Source organism: Geotrypetes seraphini, chromosome 6 (genome assembly GCF_902459505.1).
Source record: "Geotrypetes seraphini chromosome 6, aGeoSer1.1, whole genome shotgun sequence".
NCBI classification, from domain to species: domain Eukaryota; kingdom Metazoa; phylum Chordata; class Amphibia; order Gymnophiona; family Dermophiidae; genus Geotrypetes; species Geotrypetes seraphini.
In genome coordinates, this window is record NC_047089.1 from 208,407,797 (window position 1) to 208,419,979 (window position 12,183).

Consider the following 12,183-nt stretch of genomic DNA (forward strand, 5'->3'; position numbering starts at 1 on the left):
GGTGCCATCCACACCAGCATTTCTATTCCCCCTTCCCTTGTGGAGCAGCAGCGTTTCTGGCTGGCTTCCTTGCTCAGTCATCATTCCGTTCAAAGCCGCGGGTGACGGCTCCTCGCGCTATCCACTCCTGCATCGGAAGCCTCTATGACGTCACAACATCAGAGGATTCAGACGCAGGCGCGGATCTCGCGAGGAGCCGCCACCCGCGGCTTTGAACGGAACAATTGACTGAGCAAGGGAGCCGGCCAGACACGCTGCTGCTCCACAAGGAAGGGAATGGAAGGGGAGGGGAAAGAGAATTACTTCTGCTGCATAGGAAAGGGGGACCCTAGGGAAATGCTGCTGCTGCTGTACAAGGAAAGGGAGTGGGAGGGTAGGGGGAAGAGAAATGCCTCTCCTGCACAGAAAAGGGGGAAGGGAAATGCTGCTTCTGTTGCTGCTGCACCCAAATTGGGGAAAGAGAGGGAAGGAAGACAAGGGAGAGGAGAGGAACAAGAGATGTCAGGGAAGGAAAGAGATGCCAGACCAGGGGAAAGGAAGGATGGAAGAAGAGCGCGATGTCAGGGAAGGAAAGAGATGCCAGACCAGGGGAAAGGAAGGATGGAAGAAGAGCGCGATGTCAGGGAAGGAAAGAGATGCCAGACCAGGGGAAAGGAAGGATGGAAGAAGAGCGCGATGTCAGGGAAGGAAAGAGATGTCAGTCCATGGAAATAGATGTCAGACCATGGAAATAGGATGGAAGAAGAGAGAGATAGAAGGGAAGGAAAGAGATGTCAGTCCATGGAAATAGGGATGGAAGAAGAGAGAGATAGAAGGGAAGGAAAGAGATGTCAGTCCATGGAAATAGGGATGGAAGAAGAGAAAGATAGAAGGGAAGGTAAGACATGGAAACGTTGATTTTGAAAAGAAAGCAGAAAAATTGAATATTAAGTTAATGCCAAAGATGGATGCAAGGCAGAACGTGAAGACGGAGAGAAAAACAGTCAAAGGACAAGAAGGCCCTGGAAACATAGTTAAAAGCACAGAAAAATAAAGTCACCAGCCAACAAAAGTACCGGTAGGGAAAATGATTTTATTTTCAATATAGTGATTGAAATGTGTCAGTTTTGAGAAAGAAAAGATATTAAACTTTAAATGCGAAGGCTGCAGAAAAAAATAGAGTACTTGGAGGGCTGCAGAAAAAATAGTTAATGTCTTATTAAAGAAATGACAATTTTGCATAAGGTAAAACTCTTTATAGTACAGTCAAACCTCGGTTTACGAGTAACCCGGTTTGCGAGTGTTTTGCAAGACGAGCAAAACACTAAGCAAACTTTTGACTCGTAAACCGAGCATTGACTCGATTTGCGAGCCCCCACCCGACCTGACCGCAGGAACCAACAGTATTGCTTCCCCCGAGGCCACCGGCGCTTCTATCGCCTCTTCCCCTCCCCTCCCCGACTGGCCCTGTCCTTACCCCTGCACCGCCGGTGATAAAAGTGCCTGCCGCCGGTCTGCTGCTGAGCCTTGAGCATCTGCGCATGCTCAGGCCTTCTGGATCTCACCCTCCCCGAGATTCTCATGAGAATCTCGGTGAGGATGAGATCCAGAAGACCTTGAGCATGCGCAGATGCTCAAGGCTCAGCAGCAGACCGGCGGCAGGCACTTTTATCACCGGCGGTGCAGGGGTAAGGACAGGGCCAGTCGGGGAGGGGAAGAGGCGATAGAAGCGCCGGTGGCCTCGGGTGGAGCATGGGAGTCAGGGTGCGTCTGGCAGGAGTGAGCCAGCACTTCAGAGTCCCAGCAGAGGGGGTAGTGGCATCCGGGGGGTGCAGCGTCCGGGAGCGGCAGAGCCAACAGTGTCCAGTCGGGCTCTGTGGCGGCGGTGGCAGCGTTTGCTTAGCCAGCACCACTCGCAGTGAGAGGCAGCGAACAGCAGCAGAGGAGGAGAATTGGAGGAGCCGTGTGGATGGGTCTGTGGCAGAGGCAGCGGTGGAGGCGTCCCTAATTGTAATTAAGATTTTGGGGATGTGGAACGAATTGTTCAAGTTTATGCTAATTCTTATAGGAAAAGTTGCTTTGATATACAAGTGTTTTGGTTTAAGAGCATGCTTCTGGAACAAATTATGCTCGTAAACCACTGTATATCTTTCCTTTTAACTGTTAAAGGAAATTTTTATAAACTATAAAGAGTTTTACCTCATGCAAAATTGTCATTTCTTTAATAAGACATTAACTATTTTTTTTGCGGCCCTCCAAGTACCTACAAATCCAAAATGTGGCCCCGCAAAGGGTTTGAGTTTGAGACCACTGCTCTACAATATTAGAATGAACATTAAAATGCATGAATATAAAAAGGTCTATATATAAACGTCTGCATTTCCAGAGACCTTAATTCTCTTACCCGTTCTCTCTCCTTGGCGTTGGCCGTCTGCCTTCTCTCTAATACTTCCTCAAAGTTTTCGGTAGGTATGTACTGTCCTGAAGGAAGTTTTCTCAATCTGTTTATGGTTGCCATGAAAGGCAGAGGACCAAATTGCTCACTAAGCATATCTTCCAACAGCTCAGGTGGTGGAGTCACACATAACTGGGGACCAACATTTTCCTCAGACATCTTTACCCCTTCATCACTTAGTTTGAGATGTAGCTGCCTAGACAAAGAAGGGGGGGGGGATGAAGGAAACATACAGTTTTCAGTGAGGACCAAGCGACTGTATAGCAAAGTTACTTATCTGTAGCAGGTGTTCTCCAAAGACAGCAAGCTAAATATTCTCACAGTTGGATGATATCATCTGATGGAGCCAAGCACACATACTTGCTAGAAGTTGTTAGAAGTTTCTACCAGTAACAGTTTAGCACCATGATTGAGCGGGTGCCTTCATAGAAACATGATGGCAGATAAAGGCCAAATGGCCCACTATTCTGCCCATTGGCAGCAACCATTATCTCTTTCCGAGAGATACCACTTGCCTATCCCAGGACCTTTTGAATTCAGACACAGTCTCTGTCTCCATGCATCTACCACCCTTTCTGTCAAAAAATATTTCCTTAGATTACTTCAGAGCCTATCACCTTTTAACTTCTTCCTATGCCCTCTCATGCCGAGTTTCCTTTCAAAATAAAGAGACTCAACTCATGCACATTTACATTATATAGGTATTTAAACGTCGCTATCATATCTCCCCTCTCCCACCTTTCCTCCAACGTATACAGATTGAGATCTTTAAGTCCCAATACACCTTATACACATACCATTTTAGTAGACTTCCTCTGGACCAACTCCATCCTTTTTATATCTTTTTGAAGGGTGCAGCCTCCAGAATTGTACACAATATTCTAAATGAGGTCTCACCAAAGTCTTATACAGGGGCATCAATACTTCCTTTTTCCTACTAGCCATACCTCTCCCTATGCAACCTAGCATCCTTCTAGCTTTCGCCGTCACCTTTTCAACCTGTTTGGCCACCTTAAGATCATCACATACAATCACACCCAAGTCCCACTTGGATTTTTGCAGCCTAAATGCATGACCTTGTATTTCTTAGCATTAAATTTTAGCTGCCAAATTTCAGACCATTCTTCAAGCTTTGCCAGGTCTTTCTTCATGTTATTCACACCATCAGGCATGTCTACTCTAGTGCAGATTTTTGTATCATCCACAAAGGGGCAAATCTTACCCGACAACCCTTCAGCAATATTGTTTATAAAAACGTTAAAAAGAACTGGCCCAAGAACAGAACCTTGAGGCACACCACTGGTAACATCCCTTTTGTCAGAGCCATCTCCATTGATCATTACCCTCTGTCACCTTCCACTCAACCAGTTCTTGACACTTTGGGACCCATCCCAAGAGCACTCAGTTTATTTATAAGATGTCTGTGTGGAACACCGTCAAGCTTAAAGAATACATACTGTACACTGTCATACAAGCTTAAAGAATACATTAAGGAGAGGTAAGGGTCTATGAGAATATTTGGCCTGCTGTCCTTGGAGAACATCTGCTACAAATATGTAACTTCACTTTCTCAGAAGACAAGCAGGCCCACTGAAAAAATAAGGCTAGGCAAACAGGCATTCCAAACATCAAGGCCTTTAAAGCAATTACCCTGAAACTGAATACAAACTAATTGTGAAGATGCAGCCTGGAATAGAATAAAACAGGGCCTAAGGGGAGTGGAGTTGATTCTAGACACCAAAACAAGTTCTGAACTAGCTGTTATCTTGGTAATTCTGCTCAAGGCAGTAGTGGGATGTGGATGTATAGACTGGCAACTACACTGCAGCTTTGTAAATCTCCTCTATGAAGGCTAATTAAGTGGGCTACGGACATTACGATGGTTCTGACATTATGAGTCTCGATATAACTCTCAATAGTCAGCCCAGCCTGGGTATAAGTAAAGGAGATGCAATCTGCTAACCAATTAGAGTTGTGTGCTTGCCAATGGCTACCTCCAACTGGTTTGGATCAAAAGACAAAAATCTGAGTGGACTGTCTATGGGCTTTAGACCGCTTCAGATAAGACTTAAGGCTTGCTTTCAGTCTAAACTATGCAGTATGGTTTTGTCAGGATGGTCATGTAGCTTTGGGGAAAAAAAATGTTGGCAGAACAATTGACTGGTTAAGATGGAGTGCTGACATGATATTAAGGAACTTGCTATGCATGCAGAATTACTCTATTGTGATGAAATTTAGTATAAGGTAGATACATTACTAAGAACTAAAGCTCACTAACCGTGAGCTGAAGTGACTGCCACCATAAACACTTTCTAGGTCAAATACTTCAGATGACAGGAATTACTGTATATATTTGAATATGTCGAGACCCCTTTATCCCCCCAAAAAGGAGGAAAAATGGTTGACTCGAATAAGTTGGGCGGCTTAATATTCAAGTGTCCTGCCCTGTCAGGCTCTGCACCCAGCCCCTTCCCCACATCCCTCCCGTCAGATACTGCACCCAGCACCCTTCCTTCCTCCCCTCCCGCCAGGCACTGCACCTAGCTCCCTTCCTTCCTCCCCTGTCAGTCTCTGCACCCAGCACCCTTCCATCCCCTGTCAGACACTGCACTCTCCCTCCCAGACTCTGCCCTCTGTCCCCCCCCCTCCCTGCCTTTTCTTCATACCTCTGCCAATCTGGTGGAGGTGCAGCGGGTCCTCTGCCGATCACTGGTGGAGAAGCAGCAGGCAGGAGCAAGCTTTCCAAACTCCTGACCTGCTGCTAACTGGCTGCGCAATCAAATTTCGCCATCTAAGCTGCACGAGCAGCAGCACAATTTGGCACTGCTGCTCAGTGCTGAACAGCTTCCTTACTTTTTAAGTTTTTAAGTATCCATATTTGTGAATCATTTGTTGGACAATTGTACCGTAGTTGAAAATCTTAAGAATTTAAACCCCCCCCCCCAAAAAAAAAAAAACGAGCAAAAAAGCAATCAAGGCTTTGTTACTTTTTGGATCTTCTTATCTTTACGAACTTGGATTTTCAGCTCTGACAGAAATGAAATAGGAAAAAAAAAGGAACAAATGCAGATGATGGATGATGAAATGTATGTTTTCTTGACGACTCGAGTCACGTTTTGAGTTAATTTGCACTCAAAAACAAGTACATCCATCGCATTGATTAGCAATTCTATTCTATCTACTTTAGTTTCACTGGTTACAATTACTCATACATAGCTTAAAGAATTTTAAATAAATAACTCATTTAATTTTTTATTGGTTTTGCAATTTTATAATTTCAGTTATAATGTACTGCAAAAAACATTTGGTCCATTTAGTGTGCCATGAAAAACATTTACTCCGTTTAGTGTGCCAGAGCTAAAAAAATGGGAGACACTGTGCTAGAGACTGAGAACAGATTGATTGTAGACTGCACAGCCCAATTGTAGCCAAACGTTAGTGTCTCAAGTCTCTACCTGCTGAGGAGCGTAAATCCATCTGTTTCTGTGCCAGTCTGGAGTGACGCTAAAGAACAGTTTATTCTATTTACTGGTGGTACAGATTTAGGGAGAAAATTCAAAGTGTCCAAACACTTCAAATAAATCTATAAGCATTCTTATGGGTTTTGGGGAAGTTCATGAAACAAAGATTCAATCTGTTCTATTTTCCTGTGCATCATCGGTAGTAGCATTAAATTCTTGAAGGGATTTAAATCTGCTTGCACCTGTTTAACCTGAGAGGGAGATTCAAACTCTAAATTTTTCCAGTTTTGAACAAACAATCAATTTTGCTTAAAAGCGCATCTTAAAAAAAAAAAAAAAAAAAACACCTCCCCCGTGAATTTTGCAACTGTGGAATTCAACTTTTGAATAGCTTTCAAAATGCTCTCAAGACTAACTACCATGGGAACCTTTTAGTAGCGAATGACACAGGGACAAATTTTTTCCCCATCCCCGCAGGAACTCAATTTCCCTGTCCCCATGAGTTTTGTTGCTGTCCTTGTCCCTGCCCCATTCCTGTAAGTTCTGCCTTAACTGCACAAGCCTCGAACACTTATGATTTTAGTGTTTGAGGCTTGTGCAGATGAGGATGGAACTTGCAGGAATGGGGCAGGGACAGGAAAAGAACTTGCGGAGACGGGACATGAAAATGAGTTCCCGCAGGGACGGGGAAAAATTTGTCTCCGTGTCACTCTCTACTTTTTAGCTTATCTTCCTCAACAGCTAAACTGCTAACAGCAATTATGAATCTCAACTTCCACTATCAGCGATTCCATGCTTTGTCAAAATTTAAACAATATTTTTGCTAATTATCCATATTACATTTAAAATAAAGTTTTTCTTCTACTTTTGTTATCTGGATATTTTATTTTCCAACATGTTGGTTTCAGCCTCTTCTCTCTTCTACTTTCCTGTTGACTGCTACCGTAATTCTCCTTTAAGTGTCTGCTATCCATTTGTCTTTTCTCCTGTCTATTCCCTCATTACATCTGCCTCTGACATATTTATCATTTCTTTTTAGCTCTTTTCTGCCTTATTACCCTTCTCCTTTTTCATTTTCAGCTACCTATCAAATTTCCATCTTTCCTCCCATTTCATTCCTTCCTCAGCCCTCCATTCCATCTTCAACATATGCCCCATTATCATACTTCTATTTTCTCTAATTTCTATCTTCTCATGTGTCCTTGCCACCCTCTCCTCTCCTTCAGGGTTCTAACAGTCACAGCATCTTCCTTCCTCCACCCTTATAGCCCATCATCTGCTCCCTCTTCCTTTCCTCCCCATTCTCATAGCCCAACATCTCTCCTACACTTTCCCCCATGGTCCAGCTTTTCTTACACACTCTTCCCTCACTCCCACTGCCACTCCATTCTATTCCTGGATCCAACATCTCCCTCCTTCTCCCCCGCCACCTCAAGTGTATCTCTCTCTCTCTCTCTTGCATCTCTCCCTTGCAGCATTCTCACCCCATCCATTGCCATATCCAACATTTATGTTTCTTTTCCACTGTCCCATCTCCTCTCTCCATCCTTACCTTATGTCCTGGGTCAAACCTCTCTATTCCCCTCCATGCACCATCTCTTCCTTCCTCCTCTCCATTATCATGCATTTTCCCCTCCCCTTAGGCTAGCAACTTTCCCATCTCACCCCTCCCCTGTACTCTCCCTAATAAGACTTGCTTCATCAGGTGGTGGTATCTGCAATGATTCACACATGCTGCCTACCGCTAACCCGGAATCCTCCCCTCTGCCGCAGAGAGATTCTGGGTTAGTGGCAGGTAGCGTGTGTAATCATGCAGAATTCTGCCAGGAGTGATGCTTTGCACTACTAATATTGCTGGAGATGGTGGAGGGTTGTTAGTTGGAGGTGAAAAGATGTAGAAGGTCCTAATAATTCAAGAACTCCTTTACCTGAATTCACAGCAGGGCAAGTCTCTCTGGTCCTTGGGGGAGGGGGTCCGACAGCATAAGAACATAAGCAGTGCCTCTGCTGGGTCAGACCAGAGGTCCATTGTGCCCAGCAGTCCGCACACGCGGTGGCCCATCTGGTCCAGGACCTGTATAGTAATCCTCTATCTATACCCTTCTATCCCCTTTTCCTTCAGAAAATTGTCTAATCCCTTCTTGAACTCCAATACCGTACCCTGTCCTATCACGCCCTCTGGAAGCGCATTCCAGGTGTCCACCACCCTTTGGGTGAAGAACTTCCTAGCATTGGTTCTGAATCCGTCCCCTCTTAATTTTTCCGAATGCCCTCTCGTTCTTGAAAGTTTGAAGAATCTGTCCCTCTCCACTTTCACTATGCTCTTCATGATCTTGTAAGTCTTTATCATATCCCCTCTAAGTCTCCGCTTCTCCAGGGAAAAGAGCCCCAGTTTCTCCAATGCTTTCAGCATATGAAAGGTTTTCCATACCTTTTATCAAACGTGTCGCTCTCTTCTGAACCCTCTTGAGTATCGCCATATCCTTCTTTAGGTAAGGTGACCAATATTGGACGCAGTACTCCAGATGCGGGCGCACCATCGCCCGATACAAAGGCAGGATAATTTCTTTCGTTCTGGTTGTAATACCCTTCTTGATTATACCTAGCATTCTATTCGCTTTCTTAGCGGCCGCTGCGCACTGTGCCGACGGTTTCATTGTCTTGTCCACTATTACCTCCAAGTCCCTTTCTTGGGTACTCTCACTCAATAACAGCACTCCCATCATGTAGCTGTACCTCGAGTTTCTGTTTCCTATGTGCAAGACTTTATATTTCTCTACACTGAACCTCATCTGCCATCTCATCGCCCACTCGCCTAGTTTGTTCAGGTCCCTTTGTAAATCTTTGCTGTCCTTCGTACAGACTGAGGGGGAGCCTGGACAGAGGGCAGAGGTCTCTGTACAGACCGAGGCCATCCCCTCAAAGATGTCTTCAGCCTCCACTCAGACAGAACCAATTGATCAACCAGATGAAAGCCTTATGATAGAGCTGAGGAGTCTGAGAGAAGAGATCCAACGCTTAAGGAGCATCCGTGATGACGAGACCTTCATCGACGGAATAATCCAGGAACTGTCTCAGATCGCCGAACGAGAGCCTGACAAGACCATCCTTGAGTCACCCAGAGCTTCCAGAACTTCAGACTTGAATCCTACCGTCGGAATTCAGGAAGTCACTGGAGACGCCGATACCTGGCAGCTGGTGACTTCATCCACAGGTAAACGCAGAAAACCTAATTCTGTTTCTCTCTCTCACATACAGGGCAGCTCTACATCGACACCACATATCCCCCTTAAGAACAGATACCAGCTGCTACAGGAAGGTCCTGACAACGAGGTACAAGAAGTGGTTGAACAGACGGTTCCGGTTCCAGAGTCCACAGGTCGGCCCACCCCTAGGAAGCGCAGAGTTGTGGTCATCGGGGATTCACTGCTAAGGGGCACCGAGGGACCGATTTGTAGACCAGATCTGCAATCAAGAGAGGTCTGCTGCTTGCCGGGGGCCAAGATCCGGGATGTAACTGCTAGCCTTGGCAGACTCATCAAGCCCCAAGATCACTTCCCTATGATTCTCATCCATGTCGGAACCAACGACACTGCCAGGAGCACCCTAGAAAGCATACCCGAAGACTTCAGAGCCCTAGGAGAGAAGCTGAGGAGGATGGATGCGCAGGTGGTCTTCTCCTCGATCCTCCCAGTGAGGGGCAAGGGCAGTGCCAGGGAGGATCGTGTCCGGAGGGTGAACGACTGGCTGCAGGAATGGTGCAAGGAGATGAACTTTGGGTTCCTGCACCACGGAGAGGCACTGCAAGGACTGCTTGGACCAGACGGGTTACACCTGACCAAGAGGGGGAAGAACGTCCTTGGACACCGTCTAGCCCACCTACTACACAGGGCTTTAAACTAGGTAAGTTGGGGGAGGGTACGGGCTTTAAACTAGGTGAGTTGGGGGAGGGTACGGGCTACCAATACTATTTTGGAACTGAACTAAGTAAACACTGCATTGGGTCACATTACAATTCTGGGTCTAAGGGGAGTACACGTAGCAATTCTAGGTCTAGAGGGAGTACACACTGTAATTCTGGGACCAGCGAGAGTGCACACGCTGCAAATTGCACTAAAGGAGCTCAAGTAGCCCAAACGGGAATACCCCCACAGGGTACACACATTACCAAGTCTCTGATAGGAGCGCACTGCAGTTATGGGGAGTCCGGGATAGGTACACGCTGTAGCTCTGGGTCTAGGGAGTGTAAGAGACAAGCGAAAAATACTAATGGTGGTCTAGTTGATATAGAGGGATTGTCCCCACTGAGATACAACAAGCACACAACATGGAGGGCTATGTACGTCAACGCCCACAGTCTGGGAAACAAGATCCTAGATTTGGAGACAGAAATGAGGAATGCCGACCTGGATGTGGTGGCGATATCTGAGACCTGGCTCACAGACTCCCACGGGTGGGACATGGTCATACCAGGTTACAACTTGCTTCGTCGGGACAGGGAGGGCAAAATGGGAGGTGGGGTAGCATTATATACTAAAGATGACATTAAGGTCACCAGAATCACAGATGTACAGTACACTGGGGAATCCCTTTGGGTAAATTTGGCCAGAGGGAAGGACAAATGCCTATATCTTGGCGTGGTATACAGACCCCCAAAACATCAAGAAGACCTAGATTTGGAATTAATCGGAGATATAGAGAATATCACCTTGCGGGGGGACACAGTATTGGTAGGTGACTTCAACATGCCCGATGTGGATTGGGTCACGCTTTCCTCTGCTTCCGGCAGCAGCAGGAAGCTATTAAACTCTTTGAATGGAGCAGGACTCAGGCAACTGGTATTTGAGCCAACAAGGGATCAGGCAATTTTGGACCTGGTACTTACCAACGGAGAAAGTATCACAGAGGTCTCGGTGGGTGAAACTTTGGCCTCCAGTGACCACAATATGATATGGTTCAATCTCAGGAAAGGTTTCACGAAATCTACCACATTGACCAAGGTTCTCAAGTTCAAGGACACAAACTTCCAGGACATGGGAGACTTCGTTCACCAGGCGCTACAAACCCAAGCAGATACCGACAGCGTGGAAGAAATGTGGTCAACTTTGAAAACCACCATACAGGAAGCAACAAACCGCTATGTTAAATCAGTAAGCAAACGGAGTAGGAACAACAAGCCACAGTGGTTCTCTATGGAGATCTCAGACCTCATCAAAGAGAAGAAAAAAGCATTCATCTCTTACAAACAATCAGGGACACAGGACTCCAGAGTAGATTATCTGACCAAATCAAGAGCCGTCAAAGCGGCAGTTAGAGAGGCCAAATTCCGCATGGAGGAGTCTCTAGCAAAGAATATCCAGAAGGGAGATAAATCCTTCTTCAGGTATATTAGTGACAGGAAAAAGAACTCAGGTGGGATAGTACGACTCAGAAAACCAGACGGAGACCATGTGGAGACGGACTCGGAAAAGGCCCAACTGTTAAATGAATACTTCTGTTCAGTCTTCACCCGCGAGGTGCCGGGAATCGGCCCTCAACCACATACAAGGATTAAATCAGTAGACCCGTTTAGTAATTTCAAATTTACACCCAGCAGCGTCTACTGCGAGCTGTCAAAAATCAAGGTCAACAAGGCAATGGGGCCTGACAACCTACACCCTAGGGTACTCAGGGAGTTGGGAGATGTCTTGGCGGAACCACTATCCGCGCTCTTTAATCTCTCCCTTAGTACAGGTAACGTCCCGATGGACTGGAAGACGGCTAACGTCATTCCATTACACAAGAAAGGCTCCAGGGTGGATATGGCAAACTACAGACCAGTGAGTCTCACTTCAATAGTGAGCAAACTAATGGAAACCCTAATCAAACACCAAATGGATAGGATCATGGACGAGGAGAATCTGCGGGATCCCCGCCAACATGGATTTACTAAGGGGAGATCGTGCCAATCCAACCTGATCGGCTTCTTTGACTGGGTGACGAGGAAGCTGGATGTTGGTGAGTCCCTGGACATCGTCTATCTGGATTTCAGCAAAGCATTTGATAGCGTGCCACACCGCAGGTTGCTGAACAAGATGAGTTCTTTAGGTTTGGGCGACACGTTAACCAAATGGGTTGGGAACTGGCTTGGAGGTAGGCTTCAAAGGGTGATGGTGAATGGCACTCCCTCCGAGATGTCGGAGGTGATAAGTGGAGTGCCACAGGGCTCCGTCCTGGGCCCGATCTTGTTCAACATCTATATAAGAGACCTGACAGAAGGGCTTCGAGGTAAAATAACATTGTTTGCCG

General features: G+C 46.2%; 1 protein-coding gene across 8 annotated transcripts in view; it reads right to left on the bottom strand.

Moving 5' to 3' along the window:
• FIGLA (folliculogenesis specific bHLH transcription factor) overlaps positions 1-12,183 on the bottom strand; it is a 58,772-nt gene that overhangs the window by 42,090 nt on the left and 4,499 nt on the right. For all 8 annotated transcript variants that reach the window (XM_033947717.1, XM_033947721.1, XM_033947719.1 and 5 more), the window contains exon 2: positions 2,384-2,630. In XM_033947717.1, coding sequence (XP_033803608.1) covers positions 2,384-2,593 — 210 coding nt within the window. In that variant the 5' untranslated portion in view covers positions 2,594-2,630. The remainder of the gene's footprint in view (positions 1-2,383; positions 2,631-12,183) is intronic.